The sequence below is a fragment of the Dendropsophus ebraccatus genome, chromosome 3 (genome assembly GCF_027789765.1).
Source record: "Dendropsophus ebraccatus isolate aDenEbr1 chromosome 3, aDenEbr1.pat, whole genome shotgun sequence".
Classification (NCBI taxonomy): domain Eukaryota; kingdom Metazoa; phylum Chordata; class Amphibia; order Anura; family Hylidae; genus Dendropsophus; species Dendropsophus ebraccatus.
The window spans coordinates 191851709-191877833 of NC_091456.1; the positions used below are offsets into that span (position 1 = coordinate 191851709).

Consider the following 26125-nt stretch of genomic DNA (forward strand, 5'->3'; position numbering starts at 1 on the left):
TATGAAGAATAAGTTCTAGAGAACAAGAAAGAAACAAGCTGCAGTCAGCAGTGAGGAACTGGAGGCAGGAAAGGTGTCATATCGGCAATCTACTTGTACAGCCTGAATAGAGTAGTCTGTACTGGCAGATCTGTCATGGCAGCCACAGAGGTCTTCAGAAGTTTTCTGGCTGCCACGAGGACTGGTCAGCCTTTTATGATTGTCTGTCTTGAATTCCTGAGAGAAAAATATTTTTTTTGGACTTATGTTTTATAACACTTTTTTTTTGGCAGATGATGGTGTCGGAAGAGCAGAGGAACATTTCATATCTTACAACTTTAAAGCAGAGGATGTTGATATTTCACAAGATACACATGAAGAACATATCAATTTTTCACATATACCGTCAGCCCTTCACAGCAAAGATTTGTTATCTGATCCTTTTAAGCCGATAACTTACACAGGGGAGGGGCCGTCTACATGTTTAGAATATGGGAAATGTTCCACTGTTCAGTCAACTCTTAGTCATTATCTTAAGACCCACACAGGCAAGAAGCCATTTTCATGCAATGAATGTGGAAAATGTTTTGCTAAGAGACAATTCCTTGTTGAACACCTGAGAACCCACACCGGAGAAAAGCCATTTTCATGCCATGAATGTGGAAAATGTTTTTCTCAAAAATCGCAGTTTACTTCACATCGAAGAACTCACACAGGGGAGAAGCCATTTTCATGCTCCAAATGTAAGAAATGTTTTAGTCGGAAATATGATCTTGTTGTACATCTAAGAACTCACACAGGAGAGAAGCCATTTTCATGCAATGAATGTGGAAAATGTTTTGCTGAGAAACGATTACTTGTTGTACATCTGAGAACCCACACCGGAGAGAAGCCATTTTCTTGCCAAGAATGTGGAAAATGTTATTTTCGGAAACCAGATCTTGTAGTGCATCAAAGAATTCACACAGGAGTGAAACCATTTTCATGCTCTGAATGTGAGAAATGTTTTTTTCGGAAACCAGATCTTGTAGTGCATCAAAGAACTCACACAGGAGAGAAGCCATTTTCATGCCTTGAATGTGGAAAATGTTTTGCTGAGAAACGATTACTTGTTGTACATCAGAGAACCCACACCGGAGAGAAGCCGTTTTCATGCCAAGAATGTGGAAAATGTTTTTTTCGGAAACCAGATCTTGTTGTGCATCAAAGAACTCACTCAGGAGAGAAGCCATTTTCATGCTTTGAATGTGAGAAATGTTTTTTTCGGAAACGAGATCTTATTGTGCATCAAAGAACTCACACAGGAGAGAAGCCATTTTCATGCAATGAATGTGGAAGATGTTTTGCTCAGAAACGATTACTTGTTTTACATCAGAGAACCCACACTGGAGTGAAGCCATTTTCATGCCAACAATGTGAAAAGTGTTTTTTTCGGAAAGCAGATCTTGTTGTTCATCAAAAAACTCACTCCGGAGAGAAGCCATTTTCATGCCAAGAATGTAGAAAGTGTTTTTTTCGGAAACCAGATCTTGTTGTGCATCAAAGAACTCACACAGGAGAGAAGCCGTTTTCATGCCAAATATGTGGGAGAGGTTTCGCCAGGAAAACGCAGCTTGTTGAACATCTGAGAGCGCATGTCGTAGAGAAGCCATTTCCATACCAATAATGGGGGAATTCCTCTTAGACATTATAGAATTCACACAGGGGAGAAGCCTTTTTTTATGTTCCAAATGTGGGAAATGTTTTTCTGGGGGGGACGGCTCTGGCTAGACATAGCAGAATGCACAGAGAGGATTCGCTGTTTTCTACTCTTCTACATGTATGTTTTTGGACAAATAAAAAAGTCAGATGTCATCTGAAAAAGAAATAAAATCCAATTTACAGCAATAAAAAATACATGTCTGTTATGTTATCCATAGAGCAAATAGACTCCAGAGAAGCGTTCCTCAGAGATTTTGGTCCATATTGACATGATGGCATCACACAGTTGCCGCAGATTTGTCGGCTGCACATCCATGATGCGAATCTCCCGTTCCACCACATCCCAAAGATGCTCTATTGGATTGAGATCTGGTGACTGTGGAGGCCATTTGAGTACAGTGAACTCATTGTCATGTTCAAGCAGAAATCGAGACTCATCAGACCAGGCAACGTTTTTCCAATCTTCTGCTGTCCAATTTCGATGAGCTTGTGCAAATTGTAGCCTCAGTTTCCTGTTCTTAGCTGAAAGGAGTGGCACCCGGTGTGGTCTTCTGCTGCTGTAGCCCATCTGCCTCAAAGTTGGACGTACTGTGCGTTCAGAGATGCTCTTCTGCCTACCTTGGTTGTAACGGTTGGCTATTTGAGTCACTGTTGCCTTTCTATCAGCTCGAACCAGTCTGCCCATTCTCCTCTGACCGCTGGCATCAACAAGGCATTTCCGCCCACAGAACTGCCGCTCACTGGATGTTTTTCCTTTTTTGGACCATTCTCTGTAAACCCTAGAGATGGTTGTGCGTGAAAATCCCAGTAGATCAGCAGTTTCTGAAATACTCAGACCAGCCCTTCTGGCACCAACAACCATGCCACGTTCAAAGGCCTCACATCACCTTTCTTCCCCATACTGATGCTCGGTTTGAACTGCAGGAGATTGTCTTGACCAGTTGCCGCCATGTGATTGGCTGATTAGAAATTAAGTGGTAACGTGCAGTTGGACAGGTGTACCTAATAAAGTGGCCGGTGAGTGTATATATCTATATCATAAAAATCAAAGTCTGTCTGTCTGTCCCAAATAGACTTTCAAAACGCCTGAACCGTTTGACCCCAAATTTGGCACACAGATACATTGGGTGCCCGGGAAGGTTTTAGCGAAGGTCCCGTCCCCGCCAGATGTACAGGAGGGGGAGGGGGAAGAGCGGCGCCCCATAGAGATGAATGGGAAAATCTCCTCACTGCAAACACAGGTGATATAATTAGCTGCAGCAGACACGGCAGTTGGAGCCTTAGCAACCAATAGGATTACTGCTTTCATTTTCACAGAGAGCAATGGTTGCTAGGGAAGCTGCCTCACAACATCCACAGTAATAACTGGTAGACCCCCTACTCCATCTATACAGTACATGTATACAGGACCCCCTACTCCATCTATACAGTACATGTATATACAGGACCCCCTACTCCATCTATACAGTACATGTATATACAGGACCCCCTACTCCATCTATACAGTACATGTATATGCAGGGCCCCCTACTCCATCTATACAGTATATGTATATGCAGGGCCCCCTACTCCATCTATACAGTACATATATATACAGGACCCCCTACTCCTTCTATACAGTACATGTATATACAGGACCCCCTACTCCATCTATACAGTACATGTATATACAGGACCCCCTACTCCATCTATACAGTACATGTATATACAGGACCTCCTACTCCATCTATACAGTACATGTATATACAGGACCCCCTACTCCATCTATACAGTACATGTATATACAGGACCCCCTACTCCATCTATACAGTACATGTATATACAGGGCCCCCTACTCCATCTATACAGTACATGTATATACAGGGCCCCCTACTCCATCCATACAGTACATGTATATACAGGGCCCCCTACTCCATCTATACAGTACATGTATATGCAGGGCCCCCTACTCCATCTATACAGTATATGTATATGCAGGGCCCCCTACTCCATCTATACAGTACATGTATATGCAGGACCCCCTACTCCATCTATACAGTACATGTATATACAGGACCCCCTACTCCATCTATACAGTACATGTATATACAGGACCCCCTACTCCATCTATACAGTACATGTATATACAGGACCCCCTACTCCATCTATACAGTACATGTATATACAGGGCACTACAGGACAGGTATACCAAACTGTGACTGGATAACACTGCCACACCAGACCTGACCAATACCGCCATACTGTGCTGGATAACACCGCCACACCAGACCTGACCAATACCACCATACCATGACTGGATAACACCGCCAGACCTGACCAATACTACCATACTGTGACTGGGTAACACTGTCATAACACACCTGACCAATACCGCCATACTATGACTGGAAAAAACTGCTATACCAGACCTGACCAATACCGCCATACTGTAACAGGATAACACTGTCGTACCACACCTGACAAATACTGCCATAATGTGACTGGATAACACTGCCATACAAGACCTTACCAATACCGCTATACTATGACTGGATAACACTGCCATACCAGACCTGACCAATACTGCCATACTGTTACTGGAAAACACTGCCATACCACACCTGACCAATACCGCCATACTGTGACTGGATAACACCACTATACCAGACCTGACCAATACTGCCATACTGTGACTGGATAACACTGCCATACCACACCTGACCAATACCGCCATACTGTGACTGGATAACACCAGACCTGACCAATACCGCCACATTGTGACTGGAGAATACGGCCACACCAGACCTGACCAATACCGCCATACTGTGACTGGATAACACTGCCATCCCAGACCTGACCAATACCGCCATACTGTGACTGGATAACACCGCTATACCAGACCTGACCAATACTGCCATACCCCCCTCGAAAAGACACCAGATTTTCTGGCAAATCTGAACGGGAGGGTACTGCCCCTCTGCAAGGTGCTACCATACGCACCAGACCATGGGTGCCTAATGGTAAATACGACCCTGCAGGTATACAGGACACTACAGGTATACAGGACCTCCCTCAACTATACAGTACAGGTATACAGCCCCCCCAACTACACACTACAGGTATACAGGACCCCCCCAACTATACACTATAGGTATACAGCCCCCCCAACTATGCACTACAGATATGCGAGACCCCTAAAAACTATACATTGTGGGTATACAGAACCCCTCCAACTATGCACTACAGGTATACACTAATTTCACTGATTAACTCAGATGAAACAATACCTTTAGCTTGGCCTCCTGGGCACCTTAGAACAAAAACTAATTAACACACTGACACTTTATACCAGGGCAGCGCCGGGTACATTTTCTAGTATAATATATATATGTTCTGTGACTTCTGCTGCCACCCCTGTCCATGTCAGAAACTCTCCAGAGCAGTAGCAAATCCCTATAGAGAACCTCTCCTGCTCTGGACAGTTCCTGACATGGAAAGAGGTGGCAGCAGAGAGCACTTTGTCAGACTAGAGAGAATGCACCACTTCTTGCAGGACATACAGCAAATGATAACTACTGGAAGACTGGAGATTTTTAAAATAGAAGTAAATTACAAATCTGTATAACTTTCTGACACCAGCTGATTTGAAAGAAAAAGATTTTTGCTGGACAACCCCCTGACTAGGACACTAATATTGGCAAAAGTGTGTAGCTGCTACATGTTAATGATTGTAGTCGGTCCCTAGGGATGATGATTTAAAGGGGTACTTTGGCAGAACACCGGAGTGGCGCAATACAGGCGGCAGTGCTGGAGCTGGGGGGCAGGGGGATGTTATTGTTTTCAAACACCCCTCCCCAGGCAATGCTGTAAAAGGGGTTCCAGACAGAGTATCTTGTTAGGTTGCGTGAAGTTCAAGTGTCGGCCATGATTTTTGGAGGAATTTTAAGTGCTAATTGTGTCCGGCAGCTGTGAATATCTATTTGGTGTACGATCCAAATGCTGTAGAAATGCAATGTCTATGATGATTTATTGGCTATTGGGGGAAGAGTGTTGTTTTTTTTTTTTTTACAGTGTTCAGATTGCAATCTACATGCATATTTGGTAATCCAGCCTAAGGGTGGGTTTACACGTAACTGACTGTTCATGCTCTGGCTTGCTTCGGAGGTTCCCGGCACCTGGATGTTCCACTCAGCCAATCAGTGGGTGCGGCAGGGCAGTGATTAGCTGAGCGTGACGTCCAGACGCCAGGAGCCTCCGTAACAAGGCGGAGCATGGACCTGCTAATGTATGCATCGGGCCGCGGGGGGTTAAGGGGGCTGACTTATTGAAAGTGACTGTGAAGGGCTCTGCAGCGGATTTCGCTACGAAGTTGCAGCATGAAATCTGCTGCAGATCCATTATATGTAAACCCACCCCTCGGGTAGCTTCACACGTACCGGATCCGCAGCGGATTAAGTAGTGTGAAGCTTAATAAGTCTCATACAGGCAGCAGATCCGCTGCCTGTATGGGACCCGGTCCCGGCCCCTGCTGTTATTTCGGTTTTCCAGATTCCGGAATCTGGAAAACCATAGAATAAAGTATATGGTAGCAGCGGAGGTGTGCACGGCCGCCAGAGTCCGCGAGCTGCAGAATCCGCGACAGGTGTTTCGTTGGGATTACGTAGTGTGCACATTCCTTGTCACAGCAGATTTTAGTTTTGCACTAAAATCCACTGCAGATGCCAATTTGACACAGGGCTGCAAGTTTAAAAGTTGTTTTTTAGGACAATAACTGCATCACCTGCCAAACGGACCCCAGGACAGATCATGAATTAAAAGCAGCTATCCGAAGGTACAAGTGGTTTGGGGGTGTCGGACTGTGGGTACAGAGTCACTTTAAAAAATGAGGTGGAGGAGCTCCAGAAACTGTCCAGAGTTTCCCTTCCTGCTCTTTTCCTAAATGTAGTGTTGGTGTATGGAGTCTGCATCCGAATGTTTAACTGTTCCTTAATGCTTCTGGTTACGCTGGGGGCTGCACCTCCTGCAGACACAGTGTCACCTGCAATCACAGCAGTACAGCCCAGACCTCCTGCTGTGCCCTGACTACTTCCTCCCCCAAGGCTGCTCCTGCTCTGGCCCATAGGTTCATACACTGTCTTTTCTCTTTATAAACTACTCAAAAAATAAAAGGAACGCTCAAAGAACCCCTCCTTGATCTCAATGAATGAAATCTTCTCAGTGATACTTTGTTCTGTACAAAGCTGAATGTGCTGACGACAAAATCCCACAAACATCATCAATGGAAATCACATGTATTACCCTATGGTGGCCTGGATTTGGAGTCACACACAAAATTAAAGTGGAAAAACACCCTCCAGGCTGATCACTTCTCAGTACCTATGCTTTCTGGCTGATGTTTTGGTCACTTTTGAATGTTGCTGTGGTAGCATGAGACGGACTCTACAACCCACATAAGTGGCTCAGGTAGTGCAGCTCACCCAAGATGGCACATCAATGCGAGCTGTGGCAAGGTTTGCTGTGTCTGTCAGCGTAGTGTCCTGAGGCTGGAGGCGCTACCAGGAGACAGGCCAGTACATCGGGAGATGTGGAGGAGACCATAGGAGGGCACCAACCCAGCAGCAGGACCACTACCTCCGCCTTCGTGCAAAGAGGAACAGGAGGAGCACTGCCAGAGCCCTGCAAAATGACCTTCAGCAGCCACAAATGTGCATGTGTCTGCACAAATGGTCAGAAACCGACTCCACGAGGAGTCGCAGTGGAGAGCAATCTTCTGCCTGCAACGTCCTTCAGCATGAGGGGTCTGGCTGTGGGTCAGTAATGGTGTAGGGGGCATTTCTTTTGGGGGCCGCACAGCCCTCCATGTGCTGCCAGAGGTCGCCTGACTGCCATTAGGTACCGAGATGAGACCCTCAGAGCCCTTGTGAGACCATATGCTGGTGCGGTTGGCCCTGGGTTTCTCCTAATGCAGGACAGTGCTAGACCTCATGTGGCTGGAGTGTGTCAGCAGTTCCTGTAGGATGGAGGCAGTGAAGCTTTGGACTGGCCGCCCGTTCCCCAGACCTGAATCCCATTGAGCACATCTGGGACATCATGTCTCCTCCATCCACCAACATCACGTTGCAGCACAGACTGTCCAGGAGTTGGCGGATATTTTAGTCCAGGTCTGGGAGGTGATCCCTTAGGAAGGAGACCATCAGCCACCTCATCAGGAGCATGCCTAGGCCTTGTAGGGAGGTCATACAGCCACCTCATCAGGAGCATGCCCGGGTGTTGTAGGGAGGTCATACAGACACGTCATCAGGAGCATGCCCGGGTGTTGTAGGGAGGTCATACAGACACCTCAGCAGGAGCATGCCCGGGTGTTGTAGGGAGGTCATACAGGCACGTGGAGGCCACACACAATACTCAGCCTCATTTTTAAGGACATTACATCAAAGTTGGATTAGCCTGGAGGGTGTTTTTCCACTTTAAGGGTGGGTTCATACTGAGGAATTCTCGCTGATAGTGTCAGCAGAATTCCGCTGTCTGTCCACGTGCCTTTTTTCGCCGGCTCCATAGACACCATTCTATGGGCCGGCGTATTCCGCTATCCGCCGAAAGAAGTGACATGTCAGCTCAGCTACATGTACATTACACATATACAGCTCAGCTACATGTACATTACACACATACAGCTCAGCTACATGTACATTACACACATACAGCTCAGCTACATGTTCGTTACACATATACAGCTCAGCTACATGTACATTACACATATACAGCTCAGCTACATGTACATTACACACATACAGCTCAGCTACATGTACATTACACACATACAGCTCAGCTACATGTACACTCACCGGCCACTTTATGGTACACCTGTCCAACTGCACGTTACCACTTAATTTCTAATCAGTCAATCACATGGCGGCAACTCAGTGCATTTAGGCATGTAGACATGGTCAAGACAATCTCCTGCAGTTCAAACCGAGCATCTGTATGGGGAAGAAAGGTGATTTGAGGGCCTTTGAACGTGGCATGGTTGTTGGTGCCAGAAGGGCTGGTCTGAGTATTTCAGAAACTGCTGATCTATTGGGATTTTCACGCACAACCATCTCTAGGGTTTACAGAGAATGGTCCGAAAAAGGAAAAACATCCAGTGAGCGGCAGTTCTGTGGGCGGAAATGCCTTGTTGATGCCAGAGGTCAGAGGAGAATGGGCAGACTGGTTCGAGCTGATAGAAAGGCAACAGTGACTCAAATAGTCAACCGTTACAACCAAGGTAGGCAGAAGAGCATCTCTGAACGCACAGTACGTCCAACTTTGAGGCAGATGGGCTACAGCAGCAGAAGACCACACCGGGTGCCACTCCTTTCAGCTAAGAGCAGGAAACTGAGGCTACAATTTGCACAAGCTCATCGAAATTGGACAGTAGAAGATTGGAAAAACGTTGCCTGGTCTGATGAGTCTCGATTTCTGCTGCGACATTCGGATGGTAGGGTCAGAATTTGGCGTCAACACATGAAAGCATGGATCCATCCTGCCTTGTATCAACGGTTCAGGCTGGTGGTGGTGGTGTCATGGTGTGGGGAATATTTTCTTGGCATGCTTTGGGCCCCTTGGTACCAATTGAGCATCGTTGCAATGCCACAGCCTACCTGAGTATTGTTGCTGACCATGTCCATCCCTTTATGACCACAATGTACCCAACATCTGATGGCTACTTTCAGCAGGATAATGCGCCATGTCATAAAGCTAGAATCATCTCAGACTGGTTTCTTGAACATGACAATGAGGTCACTGTACTCCAATGGCCTCCACAGTCACCAGATCTCAATCCAATAGAGCATCTTTGGGATGTGGTGGAACGGGAGATTCGCATCATGGATGTGCAGCCGAAAAATCTGCAGCAACTGTGTGATGCCATCATGTCAATATGGACCAAAATCTCTGAGGAAGCTTCCAGCACCTTGTTGTATCTATGCCACCAAGAATTGAGGCAGTTCTGAAGGCAAAAGGGGGTCCAACCCGTTACTAGCATGGTGTACCTAATAAAGTGGCCGGTGAGTGTACATTACACACATATACAGCTCAGCTACATGTACATTACACATATACAGCTCAGCTACATGTACATTACACACATACATCTCAGCTACATGTACATTATACACATACAGCTCTACTGTGTACACATACAGCTCAGCTACATGTACATTACACACATATACAGCTCAGCTACATGTACATTACACATATATACAGCTCAGCTACATGTACATTACACACATACAGCTCAGCTACATGTACATTACACATATACAGCTCAGCTACATGTACACTACACACATACAGCTCTAGGCTGGGTTAACACTACGCATATTTCAGTCAGTATTGTGGTCCTAATATTGCAACCAAAACCAGGAGTGGATTGAAAACACAGAAAGGATCTGTTCACACAATGGTGAAATTGAGTGGATGGCCGCCATATAACAGTAAATAACGGCCATTATTTCAATATAACAGCCGTTGTTTTAAAATAACAGCAAATATTTGCCATTAAATGGCGGCCATCCACTCAATTTCAACATTGTGTGGACAGAGCCTTTCTGTGTTTTCAATCCACTCCTTGTTTTGGTTGCAATATGAGGACCACAATACTGACTGATATATACGTAGTGTGAACCCAGCCCTACTGTGTACACATACAGCTCAGCTACATGTACATTACACACACATATACAGCTCAGCTACATGTACATTACATACATACAGCTACATATACATTACACATATACAGCTCTACTGTGTACACATACAGCTCAGCTACATGTACATTACACATATACAGCTCAGCTACATGTACATTACACACATATACAGCTCAGCTACATGTACATTACACACATACAGCTCAGCTACATGTACATTACACACATATACAGCTCAGCTACATGTACATTACACACATATACAGCTCAGCTACATGTACATTACACACATACAGCTCAGCTACATGTACATTACACACATACAGCTCAGCTACATGTACATTACACACATACAACGCTCAGCTACATGTACATTACACACATACAACGCTCAGCTACATGTACATTACACACATACAGCTCAGCTACATGTACATTACACACATACAGCTCAGCTACATGTACATTACACATATACAGCTCAGCTACATGTACATTACACACACATACAGCTCAGCTACATGTACATTACACACATACAGCTCAGCTACATGTTCATTACACACATATACAGCTCAGCTACATGTGCATTACACATATACAGCTCAGCTACATGTACATTACACACATACAGCTCAGCTACATGTACATTACACACATACAGCTCAGCTACATGTACATTACACATATATACAGCTCAGCTACATGTACATTACACACATACAGCTCAGCTACATGTACATTACACACATACAGCTCAGCTACATGTACATTACACATATATACAGTTCAGCTACATGTACATTACACACATACAGCTCAGCTACATGTACATTACACACATACAGCTCAGCTACATGTACATTACACACTTACAGCTCAGCTACATGTACATTACACACATACAGCTCAGCTACATGTACATTACACATATACAGCTCAGCTACATGTACATTACACATATACGGCTCAGCTACATGTACATTACACATATACAGCTCAGCTACATGTACATTACACACATACAGCTCTACTGTGTACACATACAGCTCAGCTACATGTACATTACACACATACAGCTCAGCTACATGTACATTACACATATATACAGTTCAGCTACATGTACATTACACACATACAGCTCAGCTACATGTACATTACACACATACAGCTCAGCTACATGTACATTACACACTTACAGCTCAGCTACATGTACATTACACACATACAGCTCAGCTACATGTACATTACACATATACAGCTCAGCTACATGTACATTACACACATACAGCTCCGCTACATGTACATTACATATATATACAGCTCAGCTACATGTACATTACACATATATAGCTCAGCTACATGTACATTACACATATACAGCTCAGCTACATGTACATTACACACACATACAGCTCAGCTACATGTACATTACACATATACAGCTCAGCTACATGTACATTACACACATACAGCTCAGCTACATGTACATTACACATATATACAGCTCAGCTACATGTACATTACACACATACAGCTCCGCTACATGTACATTACATATATATACAGCTCAGCTACATGTACATTACACACATACAGCTCAGCTACATGTACATTACACATATACAGCTCAGCTACATGTACATTACACACATACAGCTCAGCTACATGTACATTACACACATATACAGCTCAGCTACATGTACATTACACACATACAGCTCAGCTACATGTACATTACACATATACAGCTCAGCTACATGTACATTACACACATATACAGCTCAGCTACATGTACATTACACATATACAGCTCAGCTACATGTACATTACACACATATACAGCTCAGCTACATGTACATTACACATATACAGCTCAGCTACATGTACATTACACACATACAGCTCAGCTACATGTACATTACACATATATAGCTCAGCTACATGTACATTACACATATACAGCTCAGCTACATGTACATTACACACAGGGCTCTGCTGCAGGCATATATAACACACACATACACAGCTCTGCTCCACACACATCACACACACACACACAGCTTTGCTGCATACACATCACTTCAGCTCATCCAGCACAGCAGAGTCCTGCATACACTGAGCAGCAGCCCCTGATCATGTGACTCCTCCTCCTCCATGTGACTGATCACATGACTGTGACATCATGGCAGGTCCTGGCAGCACAGGGGAAGCACACTGCTCCTGTGTGAGGTCTCTGCTCCATTAGCAGTAATAACCTTCAGCATTGGATGATGTAAGTAATGTGTAGAAGCTTTTCCCTTTGATTTGTTCTTATTATTTCCTCCTTGCTCTTCCTCAGCAGTGTATACATTGTATACGGTCTCTTATACAGTCCTGTGGAGGTACTTACCTGTCTAGTCTTTCTAATCTCCAGACTGAAATCTTCTTACTTATAATGTTCGATGTAATTATAGTGAAGCATCTAACCTGCTGATCTCTCCCTATAGTGCACAGGGCAGGATACGCTGAGGATATCGGGCTGGTACAGGAAGCTGTCCCTTCAGGCTTGAGACGGGGATGGAACTCCCAGAAGAGCTGTTGTCTGTATAGTTATATACTTACAATGCAGTCTATGGTGCTTCTGGGCATTCTGTCCCTGCTGGCGTCTGAAGAGACAGCTCACCTGACAACGTTTTTCAGCGTATACTGTCGTTATAGTAATAAAAGAAAAAGTAAGGCTTGAAGCAGACTCTATGAGAAGAGCGTCGATTACACTGATCAGTCCTATGCAAGGGCACAAACATGGTGGCTGACTGATACAACACCAAATGAGCAAAAAGGTTAGAAGGTGGCGCCAAAAAGTACTCTCAGGTGATTGGTCTAGAATTTACTAGTTTGTGTGCTGAACCTTAAAATAAAGTTGTCACTAGGGAGAGCCCAATCACCCAGGAAGAGAAGAAGTGTGCTGTTCTCCTCACTTATCTGTATGTTATTCAGATGTTTTTATAACTGCATTGTTTACATTCATTCCTTGTTGTATTCATTACATGTATTCTTGTTGTGCTGCCATCTGCTGGCCAAGAGTTTAGACTCCCCTCCATTTTCGCATTTTTTGGTTTGTCCCTTAGTGGGTGTGTCTTATAGCCCAGTCTCCACGTCACTTCCTGTAGCAGGCATTCTTCATCCTGCTTCTGACTGGAGAAGTAGTGCTTGCTTGGGCTTATCAGAGTCATAATCTTCTGACCAGAAATTACAAGTGTCAGCAAGGTATCTTCTAGGAAAGCAGCAACAGCACAATATAACTACTATACTGCATCTGTGACTAAGCTGTATGTGTAGATATTAAACTACGTTCTGCTCAATTTCCTACTCTACCTGACGCTTATTCTGGTTCCTGTCTGCCTCATATGCTGGAATACAAGGTAGGAAATCTCCAGTCAGGCCCACTAGTCAGATAAACCTTCACTCGCCACATGTGGGGACAGAACAAGAAGAAGCAGGAAGACAAGTACTACGAGAGGGGGCAGAGGAACAGACGTAGCAGGTACGGGATGATACTATTCATGTGTATAGTAATTAGTCCTGTGATAAGAGATAATAGACCTCATATCTAATTATGTACAGCGCTCTGGAAGTAATGGCTGTTAGGAATATGACTTTGCGCTCCTCGGTCCGTGCTGGGCGGTCGAGGAAGCGCTGAGTTTGTCTGTGTCTGTGTCCGTGGCAAGTAGGCAGGGTCAGTGGGTGAGGTCAGCTCAGGGCTCACTGTCCGTGTCTTGTCAGACTGCCTGTACCATACTGACCATAACAGAATAGTCAGCCCAAAAACTTGTTGGGGTAACCTAGCATTATGGACGGTATGAAGACTCTAGTGAACCAGATGCAAGGTCTGAACACGCTGGTTCAGAACCTTGCTGAGCGTGTCCAGGAGACTGCACCCTGACAGGTGACCATGACCACCCCCCTACCTCCGGAACCTCCTGTGCAGTTTCCTGAAAAGTTTAAGGGAGACGGGAACTTTTAGAGAGGGATGCAAGTTGTTTTTTCGTTTGTGCCCCCGCTCCTCTGGAGATAAGGACCAAAGGGTGGGCATTATTATGTCCCTCTTGCAGGGTCCTCCTCAGGAGTGGGCTTTTTCATTACCCCCTGGATCCATGGAGTTGACCTCCGTGGATCAATTTTTTGCTGCCCTAGGACTCCTGTATGATGATCCAGACCTAGCAGCTGATGCAGAACGCCAACTGACTTCCATGAAACAGGGAAAGAGACCTGTGGAGGAATACTGTGCGGAATTAAGAGAGTGGTGTGTGTCATCTGGCTGGAATGACCCCGCACTGCAGTGTTAATTCCGGATGGGGTTGTCGGACCAGCGTAAAGACCTATTAGTGGTATACCCTACCCCCGACACCTTAGAAAGACTTTGGCGATTAGGGTTGACAGGCGACTCAGAGACAGACATAGGGAGAAAGGAACTTCTGAGTCTTCTAGTTCTCTTCCTGTCATTGATTCTGTTTCTCAGCCTCCTCCTTCTGTTCCTCTGTCACAAGAAGAACCCATGCAGCTTGGAGCCTCAGATGCCAAGACCCGACGAGCCTTCCGCCTGCAACACAACCTCTGCCTATACTGTGGTAAACTCGGTCATCGTGTGAGGTCCTGTCCTGCTAGACCTGACCAGTCGGCTGAAAGACTCCAGCGCCTGAGTGACCATCGAGGGGGTCATTCAGGCGCACAGGTATCCCTTGAACATAAAAACAAATTATTGGTACCTATCTCACTTTGTTTGGGGCACAAATTGGTGTCGGGTTTTGCTTATGTGGATTCTGGGGCCTCCGACAATTTTGTTAGCTCAGGTTTTTGGTCACGTTTAGAGCCATGTTCGCTTTTGCTCAATAATCCGTTGACCATCACTGGTGCGGATTCTACCCCTTTGGGGTAGAATCTGCTATGTCACTCCGTCTATGGAGGTGCAGGTTGGGTCAATTCACCAAGAAATGCTTGACTTTTTAATCATGGACAATTTATCTACTGATGTTGTTCTGGGTTTACCTTGGTTGAGTAAACATAATCCTGTTTTTGATTGGTCCACTCGTGAATTGGTAAAATGGGGATCTGAGTGCTCTCCTCATTGTATTTCGCTGAATGCCGCAGATGTCTTCCCCCAAGGAGGGGGATATCCCGGAGTTTATTTCCGATTTGTTAGATGTATTTGATGAGAAGGCTGTTGATGTGTTGCCACCTCATAGGCCATATGATTGCTCCATTGATTTGATCCCTGGTACTAAATATCCTAAAGGTAGAATTTTCAATTTGTCTAGGCCTGAGAGGGAGGCTATGCGAGAGTACATTCAGGAAAGTCTCCGCAAAGGTCACATTCGTCCCTCCAGCTCTCCCATGGGTGCAGGGTTCTTTTTTGTTGGTAAAAAGGATGGTGTTCGTGTATTGATTACCGAGAACTAAATAAGATCACTATCAAAAACCAGCACCCCCTTCCCCTTATTCCGGATCTCCTAAAATCAGATTGTGGGTGCTCAGTGGTTCTCCAAGATAGATCTTCGTGGGGCCTACAATCTGATCAGAATAAGGGAGGGGGATGAGTGGAAGACCACCTTTAATACCCCTGAGGGACATTTTGAGTATCGGTGATGCCATTTGGTCTGAGTAATGCCCCTGCAGTATTCCAGCATTTTGTGAATGACATATTCAGGGAACATCTGGGGAAATTCTTGGTGGTGTATTTGAATGATATCCTAATTTTTTCGCCGGATTGGTCTTCCCACGTAAACCATGTTCGCACTGTTATGCATTTGCTTAGAAATAATAACTTGTTTGCCAAACTGTCCAAATGCCAATTCGGAATCCAGAAGGTCTCTTTTCTGGGGTACATAATTTCTCCCAACTCGTTTAGTATGGATCCTGTCAAAGTGGCAGCCATTGAGAAATGGGAACGTCCCACTAACCTCAAGGCCTTGCAAAGATTCTTGGGTTTTACCAACTATTATAGAAATTTTATTAAGGGATTTTCCATAATTGCTAAACCCCTTACTGACCTGACCAGAAAAGGGGCTGACCTAGATAACTGGACTCCCGAGGCAATAGAGGCATTTGGACTAAGGATGGTCCGAACCTGCCGAGGTTCAGGTTCGTATGAACCCGAATGCTCGGCATGAGCTTCCCGCTGTCTGGCCGCTCCGTGCAGCGGGTGGATACAGCGGGAGGATCTCCTGGAAAACTGGGATACAGCCTATGGCTATGGCTGTATCCCAGTTTTCCAGGCAGTCCTCCCGCTGTATCCACCCTCTCCACGGAGCGGGCGGACAGCCGGAATCATTGCCGAGAGTTCGGGTTCATACGAACCCGAACCTCGGCAGGTTTGGACCATCCCTAATTTGGACAGTTAAAAAGATGTTTCTCCAAGGCACCAGTGCTCATCCAGCCAGATCTGGAGCAACCTTCTGTTATTGAAGTTGATGCTTCAGAGGTGGGAATTGGTGCGGTTCTTTCTCAGGGCCCTGAGAGTCTCACCAACCTCCGACCAATGGCTTACTTCTCCAGGAAATTTTCCCCAGGAGAAGGAAATAATGATATTGGTAACAGGGAATTGCTTGCCATCAAGTGGGCATTCGACAAATGGAGGTATTTCCTTGAAGGAGCTAAACACAAGGTCAGGGTACTAACTGACCACAAAAACTTCTTTACTCGTTTTGACTTTGAGATAACCTATTGTCCAGGTTCTAAAAATGTCAAAGCTGATGCCCTATCGCAGAGTTTTGATGCCAGTAATGTCCCCAAATGTGAACCAGAAAATATACTTGCGCTCGGGGTGGTCCTTGCCATCCTCCAACCTAATCTTGCCGCTCAGGTGGTAAAGTCTCAGTCCCTTGCCCCTGAAAATACTCCTGAGGGAAAACTCTTTGTACCCCCCAATCTCCGGCTTAGAGTCTTGGAGGAAACCCATTGTTCTGTTCTGGCTGGTCACCCAGGAATTGCTGGTACCAAGTATCTCCTCTCAAGGCAATATTGGTGGCCATCTTCGTCCCAAGATGTAAAATTATTTGTTGAGGTTTGTGAGGTCTGTGCTAGGTCCAAGGTCCCTCGTATGTTACCAGAGGGCCTCCTCCACCCTTTTCCTATACCTAGGAGACCTTGGACCCACCTCGCTATGGACTTCATCACAGATTTGCCATTGTCCAAAGGGAAAACAGTGATCTGGGTGGTGGTGGACAGATTCTCCAAAATGTGGCACCTTATTCCGTTGAAAAAACTCCCCAAAGCTTGTACCTTGGCCACTCTGTTCATAAACCATATCCTAAGGTTACATGGGGTTCCTGAAAATATTGTCTCTGACGGGAGTTCAATTTGTCTCCAAATTCTGGAGAGAACTATGTGGTCGTTTGGGGATTTCGTTATCCTTTTCGTTTGCCTTTCACCCCCAGTCTAATGGGCAGATGGAGAGGGTAAACCAATCCTTAGAACAATTTCTTAGATGTTTTGTATCGTGTTCTCAGGATAAATGGAAAAAATATTTCCATTAGCAGAGTTCACGCTTAATAATAGAGAGAGTCAGTCTACCAAAATGTTGCCTTTTTTTGCAATTATGGGTATAATCCCAGGTATTCGTCGGCTAACTCTCCAGAGTCTGTAAATCCTTCAGCTGAAGTTATCTATGAAAGACTGTGCACAGTCTGGGCCCAGGCTCTTGTGAGCCTGACTAAGGCCCAGAGGTTGTCTAGCATACAAGCTAATAAAAGACGTATATCTGGCCATGAATATCAGGTAGGGGACAAGGTGTGGCTCTCCACGAGAAATCTTAAGCTCAGAGTCCCTTCTGGGAAATTAGCAACCAAATACATTGGTCCTTATCTAATTACAGAAATCATTAATCCTGTGTCATTCCGCCTACAGTTACCCAATAATATGAGGATTCACAATGTCTTTCATAAATCATTGTTAAAAAAAAATATGTAGTTCCTGTGCTTCCAGCAGTCCTCCCTGCTCCTCTGGTCATCCAAGGTGAGCTGGAGTTTGAAGTGGACAAGATTTTGGACTCTCGCCAAGTTCAAAATTCCGTCCAATATCTTGACCAGTGGAAAGGATTTGGTCCCGAGGAAAATACTTGGGTTGCCAGTAAGGACATACATGCCTCACGTCTTATCAGGCAGTTTCATGCCCATAACCCCTCTAAGCCTGGTCCTTTGAGTGAGGGTCCAGTGGCCCCTCATAAGAGGGGGGGGTACTGTTAGGAATATGACTTTGTGCTCTTCGGTCCGTGCTGAGCGGTTGAGGAAGCGCTGAGTGCAACAGTATGACAATTATTTATACTGCTACAACCTCAAATGTATTTAACTCATGTTTCAATCTATCCATGAGAGAAGATAATTATCACATGTTTATTCATAATAAATCCTATATCCTTACAGCTTACCATCTCTCCTTACTGTTCCATCAAGAATGGAGAAGAACAAAGACAAGATGGCGGAGAGGATAATAAACTTCACCCTAGATATACTCTTCCTGCTTACTGGAGAGGTGAGGGATTCTGGGAGTGATGTCATCATGACATCATTCTTATCTATGGAATAAAAGATGCATAGGACTGGAGAGGTGAGGGATTCTGGGAATGGATGGAGTGATAGTAATGCGTCTCTCCATACACAGGATTACACAGTAGTGAAGAAGTCCTCTAGTGGGCGCTGTGGGGCCCCTGGGTGTGAAGGATGGGGAAGAACCCTGAGCCCAATCCCGGGGCCCCTGATACATGAGGAAATGGAGGAAGAGAAGATCCTGGAAGTCACCAACAAGATGGTGGAGCTGCCGTCTAGAGAGGTGAGACTGTGGCTGCTGGGAATGCTGGGACATTATACAGTAACACCACTGGAGGGGTGGGGGGGATGACTGTGTGATCATTGTGTGTGTCAGGTTCCTATAAGGTGTCAGGACGTGGCGGTCTATTTCTCCATGGAGGAGTGGGAGTATGTAGAAGGACACAAGGATCAGTACAAGGATGTGATGTTGGAGGATCAGCAGCCCCTCCCATCAGCAGGTAATAGACAGGACTATATACACACCTCCTCTCTGTATTATCTGGATGGAAAGAATGAATTCAGTCTCTGTATGTGTTCCCTCCAGTCAGATCCAGTAAGAGAACAGAACCAGAGAGATGTCCCCGTCCTCTTCTTCCTCAGGATCAGGATCAGGTAGATGGAGATGTTCCCTATGATCTGTACATCCCACCTGACTTCTCCTCCTGTCTGATGACTTTTACAATATTTTTCTCACATCTCAAATCAGGGGGAAGATGGGAACAATATTAATGCTCCAGAGACAGATGTGAGCAGCGATGAGCAGTATAAGGAGGGCAACACTATAGAGAAGGATCTGAACTATATTAATGCCACGGTCAAGGTGATAAAAGTAGAAGCTGAGACGTATGTGAGCGGTGATGAGCAGTATAAGGAGGACATTGCTAAAGAAAAGGAGCTAAACCATATAAATACTAAGGACAAGACGGTAAAAGAAGAAGAAGAGGAGACATATGTGAGCAGCGATGAGCAGTATAAGGAGGACATCACTACAGGTTACCGCCCATGTGAGTAGTGACCTCAGTATACTCAGTCACCGGCTGACATTTAGTCAAAATCCTTACGTATAGGAAAAAAATGTGACCTTATTATAAGATGCACAAGCCTGGAGAGACAGAAATGGCTGCACATCGCACCCATGGTTGATACAAAAGCCTGTTCATCTACATTAAAAACCAACATCAGAAGTTTGTATATAAAGTGATCAAACCACATTGCCTCATGTACCATGTGCAGGTCTCTGATACACGAGTTCCTAACCAAACAACACTGTGCTGGTCAGTGAACGCAAACCTTGCAAAGCGTGCGCAAGCAGGGAGGCATTAGTGTCAGCCATAGGTGTGAAGTGCAGTAGCTCCTGCTCTCCATGTCCGTACCTTATAACGCGATGTGATATTTATAATATGGACATGTAATACACCTATATGGATGAGGTCTATGGGGGAGATTTATCAAACATGGTGTAAAGTGAAACTGGCTCAGTTGCCCCTAGCAACCAATCAGATTCCACCTTTCATTTTCCAAAGAGTCTGTGAGGAATGAAAGGTGGAATCTGATTGGTTGCTAGGGGCAACAGAGCCAGTTTCACTTTACACCCCTTTGATAAATATCCCCCTATATCTACATCATCTGCTGTCACTACTGATGGGGGAAAGGGAATTGCCCAGTTTTGGGACAAAGAAACCTGGATACACAACATGGAGACATAGACCCAGATAACAGAACGGTGTGTAGTGGTGGTGCAGACTTTGCTGCAGGATGAAGCTTGTTGTAGTGTCCAGAATAGTCCTGGATTGGCAGCAGTAGTGGGGATATAGTATTATCCTTAGTATCATAGTCAGGAACATTGTGTAGTCAGAAGAAAGAGTGGGTCAAGAAGTATGAAGAATAAGTTCTAGAGAACAAGAAAGAAACAAGCTGCAGTCAGCAGTGAGGAACTGGAGGCAGGAAAGGTGTCATAGCGGCAATCTACTTGTACAGTCTGAATATAGTAGTCTGTACTGGCAGATCTGTCATGGCAGCCACAGAGGCCTTCAGAAGTTTTCTGGCTGCCACGAGGACTGGTCAGCCTTTTATGATTGTCTGTCTTGAATTTCTATGAGAGAAAAATATTTTTTGGGGAGTTTGTTTTATAACACTTTTTTTTTGGCAGATGATGGTGCCGGAAGAGCAGAGAAACATTTCATATCTTCCAACTTTAGAGCAGAGGATGTTGGTATTTCACAAGATACACATGAAGAACATATCAATTTTCCACATATACCGTCAGCCCTTCACGGCAAAGATGTGTCATCTGATCCTTTTAAGCTGATAACTTACACAGGGGAGGGGCCGTCTACATGTTTAGAATATGGGAAATGTTCCACTGTTCAGTCAACTCTTAGTCATTATCTTAAGACCCACACAGGCAAGAAGCCATTTTCATGCAATGAATGCGGAAAATGTTTTGCTAAGAGACAATTCCTTGTTGAACACCTGAGAACCCACACTGGAGAAAAGCCATTTTCATGCCATGAATGTGGAAAATGTTTTTCTCAAAAATCGCAGTTTACTTCACATCAAAGAACTCACACAGGGGAGAAGCCATTTTCATGCTCCAAATGTAAGAAATGTTTTAGTCGTAAATATGATCTTGTTGTACATCTAAGAACTCACACAGGAGAGAAGCCATTTTCATGCAATGAATGTGGAAAATGTTTTGCTGAGAAACGATTACTCGTTGTACATCTGAGAACCCACACCGGAGAGAAGCCATTTTCTTGCCAAGAATGTGGAAAATGTTTTTCTCAAAAATCGCAGTTTACTTCACATCGAAGAACTCACACAGGGGAGAAGCCATTTTCATGCTCCAAATGTGAGAAATGTTTTAGTCAGAAATATGATCTTGTTGTACATCTAAGAACTCACACAGGAGAGAAGCCATTTTCATGCCTTGAATGTGGAAAATGTTTTGCTCAGAAACGATTACTTGTTTTACATCAGAGAACCCACACTGGTGAGAAGCCGTTTTCATGCCAAGAATGTGGAAAGTGTTTTTTTCGGAAACCAGATCTTGTTGTGCATCAAAGAACTCACACAGGAGAGAAGCCGTTTTCATGCCAAATATGTGGGAGAGGTTTTGCCAGGAAAACGCAGCTTGTTGAACATCTGAGAGCTCATGTCGTAGAGAAGCCATTTTCATACCAATAATGCGGGAATTCCTCTTAGACATTATAGAATTCACACAGGGGAGAAGCCTATTTTTATGTTCTAAATGTGGGAAATGTTTTTCTGGGGGGACGGCTCTGGCTAGACATAGCAGAATGCACAGAGAGGATTCACTGTTTTTCTACTCTTCTAGATGTATGTTTTTGGACAAATAAAAAAAAGTCAGATGTCATCTAAAAAAGAAAGGAATTAAAATCCAATTTATGGCAATAAAAAAATACATGTCTGTTATGTTATCCATAGAGCAAATAGACTCCAGAGAACACTAATAAATATATATATATATATATATATATATATATATATATATATATTACACACACACACTCACCGGCCACTTTATTAGGTACACCATGCTAGTAACGACCACCACATCACATCTGACCTCGGATGATACAACTAACAGGGTGAGAGGTGGACATTCCACCATCATTTATTTGACCTTTTATTCTCACGATTTTAGATCCAAAGGAGGACTATCCATCTAAAAATATAAGTACTACGGCTCAACAAACGATACGAGCCTAGGTCAAATACAGATATTCGGGACTACTACTTTCTTACTTAAGTGGGGTGTCTGCGCTGGGCCCGGCGCAGCGCTCATCACTGGGCTCGTACTTATTTAGTACATATTTTATTGTCCATGTAGATGTTTTATTAGATTTGTATATATATATTTATTTTATATTTTTCTATTTTTTCATTTTATATTTTCCATTTATACATCTAGACTGTTGTTGTTAATAAATTCAAGTATTAAATATTGATATCTAGTAATTTGGACGTACAATTGTCATTTTAGCCATACACTATTATATTATTATATTATATTATTACTATTAGATCACCCACTTCTGGAGAGCCTACTATACTGGTATACCTTTTATTTATATTATCCCTTAGCGCTGGGAGAGTAGTGCACTCGAAAGGGGTGGATCCTATTCTACGGAGCAGGTGCAGCAGACCTCTATCCCTTTCCACCATGCTAGTAACGAGTTGGACCCCCTTTTGCCTTCAGAACTGCCTCAATTCTTCGTGGCATAGATTCAACAAGGTGCTGGAAGCATTCCTCAGAGATTTTAGTCCATATTGACCTGATGGCATCACACAGTTGCCGCAGATTTGTCGGCTGCACTTCGATGATGCGAATCTCCCTTTCCACCAAATCCCAAAGATGCTCTATTGGATTGAGATCTGGTGACTGTGGAGGCCATTTGAGTACGGTGAACTCATTGTCATGTTCAAGCAGAAATCGAGACTCATCAGACCAGGCAACGTTTTTCCAATCTTCTACTGTCCAATTTCGATGAGCTTGTGCAAATTGTAGCCTCAGTTTCCTGTTCTTAGCTGAAAGGAGTGGCACCCGGTGTGGTCTTCTGCTGCTGTAGCCCATCTGCCTCAAAGTTGGACGTACTGTGCGTTCAGAGATGCTCTTCTGCCTACCTTGGTTGTAACGGTTGGCTATTTGAGTCACTGTTGCCTTTCTATCAGCTCGAACCAGTCTGCCCATTCTCCTCTGACCTCTGGCATCAACAAGGCATTTCTGCCCACAGAACTGCCGCTCACTGGATGTTTTACCTTTTTCGGACCATTCTCTGTAAACCCTAGAGATGGTTGTGCGTGAAAATCCCAGTAGATCAGCAGTTTCTGAAATACTCAGATCAGCCCTTCTGGCACCAACAACCATGCCACGTTCAAAGGCACTCAAATCACCTTTCTTCCCCATACTGATGCTCGGTTTGAACTGCAGGAGATTGTCTTGACCATGTCTACATGCCTAAATGCACTGAGTTGCCGCCATGTGATTGGCTGATTAGAAATTCAGTGGTAACGTGCAGTTGGACAGGTGTACCTAATAAAGTGGCCGGTGAGTGTGTGTATATATATATATATATATATATGTTCTGTGACTTCTGCTGCCACCCCTGTCCATGTCAGAAACGGTCCAGAGCAGCAGCAGCAAATCCCTATAGAAAACCTCTCCTGCTCTGGACAGTTTCTGACATGGACAGAGGTGGCAGCAGAGAGCACTGTGTCTGATAAAGGGATAATTCTGGTTCTGGTTTGTGGATCTTAGTCCCTTTGGTCCGCTCCTAGTATGGTACCTTTGTTTCCTGTACAGGCCACTTACTCTGCATTATATATAGTATACACACCCACGGGTCCTTCCCTCACTACCGGAGTAACATACAACCCTCACAGATATATATAAAACTACTTTACTAATAACATAAAGATGACAAGGACATTATACATCATATACAGATACAATACATTACATAGAGATCACAACCACACACAGCTGCCTCCTTTCCTACCCCTCCTGGATACCAAGCACCATGTGACCAATTCTGTGTATGTATATACAGTATAACATATATCCAGATCCCACACTGTATCCTGGATCTATACTTACTAACAAAGCCACATCCAGCAGCCGACCACTAGTACATGTACATATAGAAACTCATGCATAAACAACATATATATATATATATAGCAACACACACTTATACCTAGAATATCTATATGTACACATATACAGTCTACTGTGATGCTATTATACTTATATTGCTATACACACACACACACACAGAAGGCCACATATATTATACCTGTTCCTAAGTGTTTTTTTGTCCAGGGCCGCAGGAAAGAGAGAGAGAGAGCCCAGAGTATTACATAAGTTATATCCCTAGGAATTGTCCCCACCCATCTATGGACTCCACCCTAAGACCACTCATATACCTTACAGTGGGGGAATGGAGAATGGTGACCAACTGGTAAATTAGCTTCTTCCTGGACTCAGGGCCTTTGAAATGCTAATGTCCAAATGGTCTTTAGATACAGTGAAAGCTCAGTGAATGCCTGCTATCAGTATATACTATATACCTGGCACAGGTATATAATATATGTGGTCACAGCTCCTGTAACAGTGTCAGACTGGAGACAATCCACCACTTCTTGCAGGACATACAGCAGCTGATAACTACTGGGAGACTGGAGATTTTTAAAATAGAAGTTAATTACAAATCTGTATAACTTTCTGACACCAGCTGATTTGAAAGAAAAAGATTTTCGCTGGACAACCCCTTTAACCTTCAAGCAGACTAGGACACTAATATTGGCAATAGTGTGTCCCTAGGGATGATGATTTAAAGGGGTACTTTGGCAGAAAACCAGAGTGTTGGAATACAGGCGGCAGTGCTGGAGCTGGGGGGGGTAAGTGGATGATATTGTTTTCAAACACCCCTCCCCAGGCAATGCTGTAAAAGGGGTTCCAGACAGAGTATCTTGTTAGGTTGCGTGAAGTCCAAGTGCCGGCTATGATTTTTGGGGGAATTTTAAGTGCTAATTGTATCCGGCAGCTGTGAATATCTATTTGGTGTACGATCCAAACGCTGTAGAAATGCAATGTCTATGATGATTTATTGGCTATTGGGGGAAGAGGTTTTTTTTTTTTTTTTTTTGTAATAGCATTCAGATTGCAATCTACATGCTTATTTGGTAATCCAGCCTAAGGGTGGGTTTACACGTAACTGATGGTTCATGCTCTGGCTTGCTTTGGAGTTTCCTGGCGTCTGGATGTTCTGCTCAGCCAATCAGTGGGTGCGGCAGGGCAGTGATTAGCTGAGCGGGACGTCCAGACGCCAGGAGCCCCCGTAACAAGGCGGAGCATTGACCTGCTAATGTATGCATCGGGCCGCGGGGGGTTAAGGGGGCAGACTTGTACCTATTTAAAGTTACTGTGAAGGGGTCTGCAGCGGATTTCGCTATGAAATCGCAGCATGAAATCTTAGGGTAGCTTCACACGTACTGGATCCGCAGCGGATTTCACTCTGCGAGTTTGCAGTGAAATCCTCTGCGGATCCAGTAGTGTGAAGCTGAATGGTTCCCATACAGGCAGCATATCCGCTGCGTGTATGGGACCCGGCCCCTTTAACCCCCCGGCTGCCCGCAGCCCCGAGCATACATTACCTGCTCGGCGATGCGGCTGTGTGAGGC

The 26125-nt window shown here is 44.5% G+C and overlaps 2 protein-coding genes across 6 annotated transcripts in view; one reads left to right on the plus strand and one right to left on the minus strand.

Moving 5' to 3' along the window:
* Positions 1-26125, minus strand: part of LOC138786631 (uncharacterized) — a 491239-nt gene that overhangs the window by 105313 nt on the left and 359801 nt on the right. The window lies entirely within an intron of this gene.
* LOC138786715 (oocyte zinc finger protein XlCOF6-like) overlaps positions 1-26125 on the plus strand; it is a 118420-nt gene that overhangs the window by 78237 nt on the left and 14058 nt on the right. For 3 of the 5 annotated variants that reach the window (XM_069963719.1, XM_069963717.1, XM_069963716.1), the window contains one exon: positions 273-2685. In XM_069963719.1, coding sequence (XP_069819820.1) covers positions 273-1645 — 1373 coding nt within the window. In that variant the 3' untranslated portion in view covers positions 1646-2685. Of the gene's footprint in view, positions 1-272; positions 2687-21313; positions 22076-26125 lie in introns of those variants that run through there. The other 2 variants (XM_069963720.1, XM_069963718.1) reach the window with 2 other exon arrangements.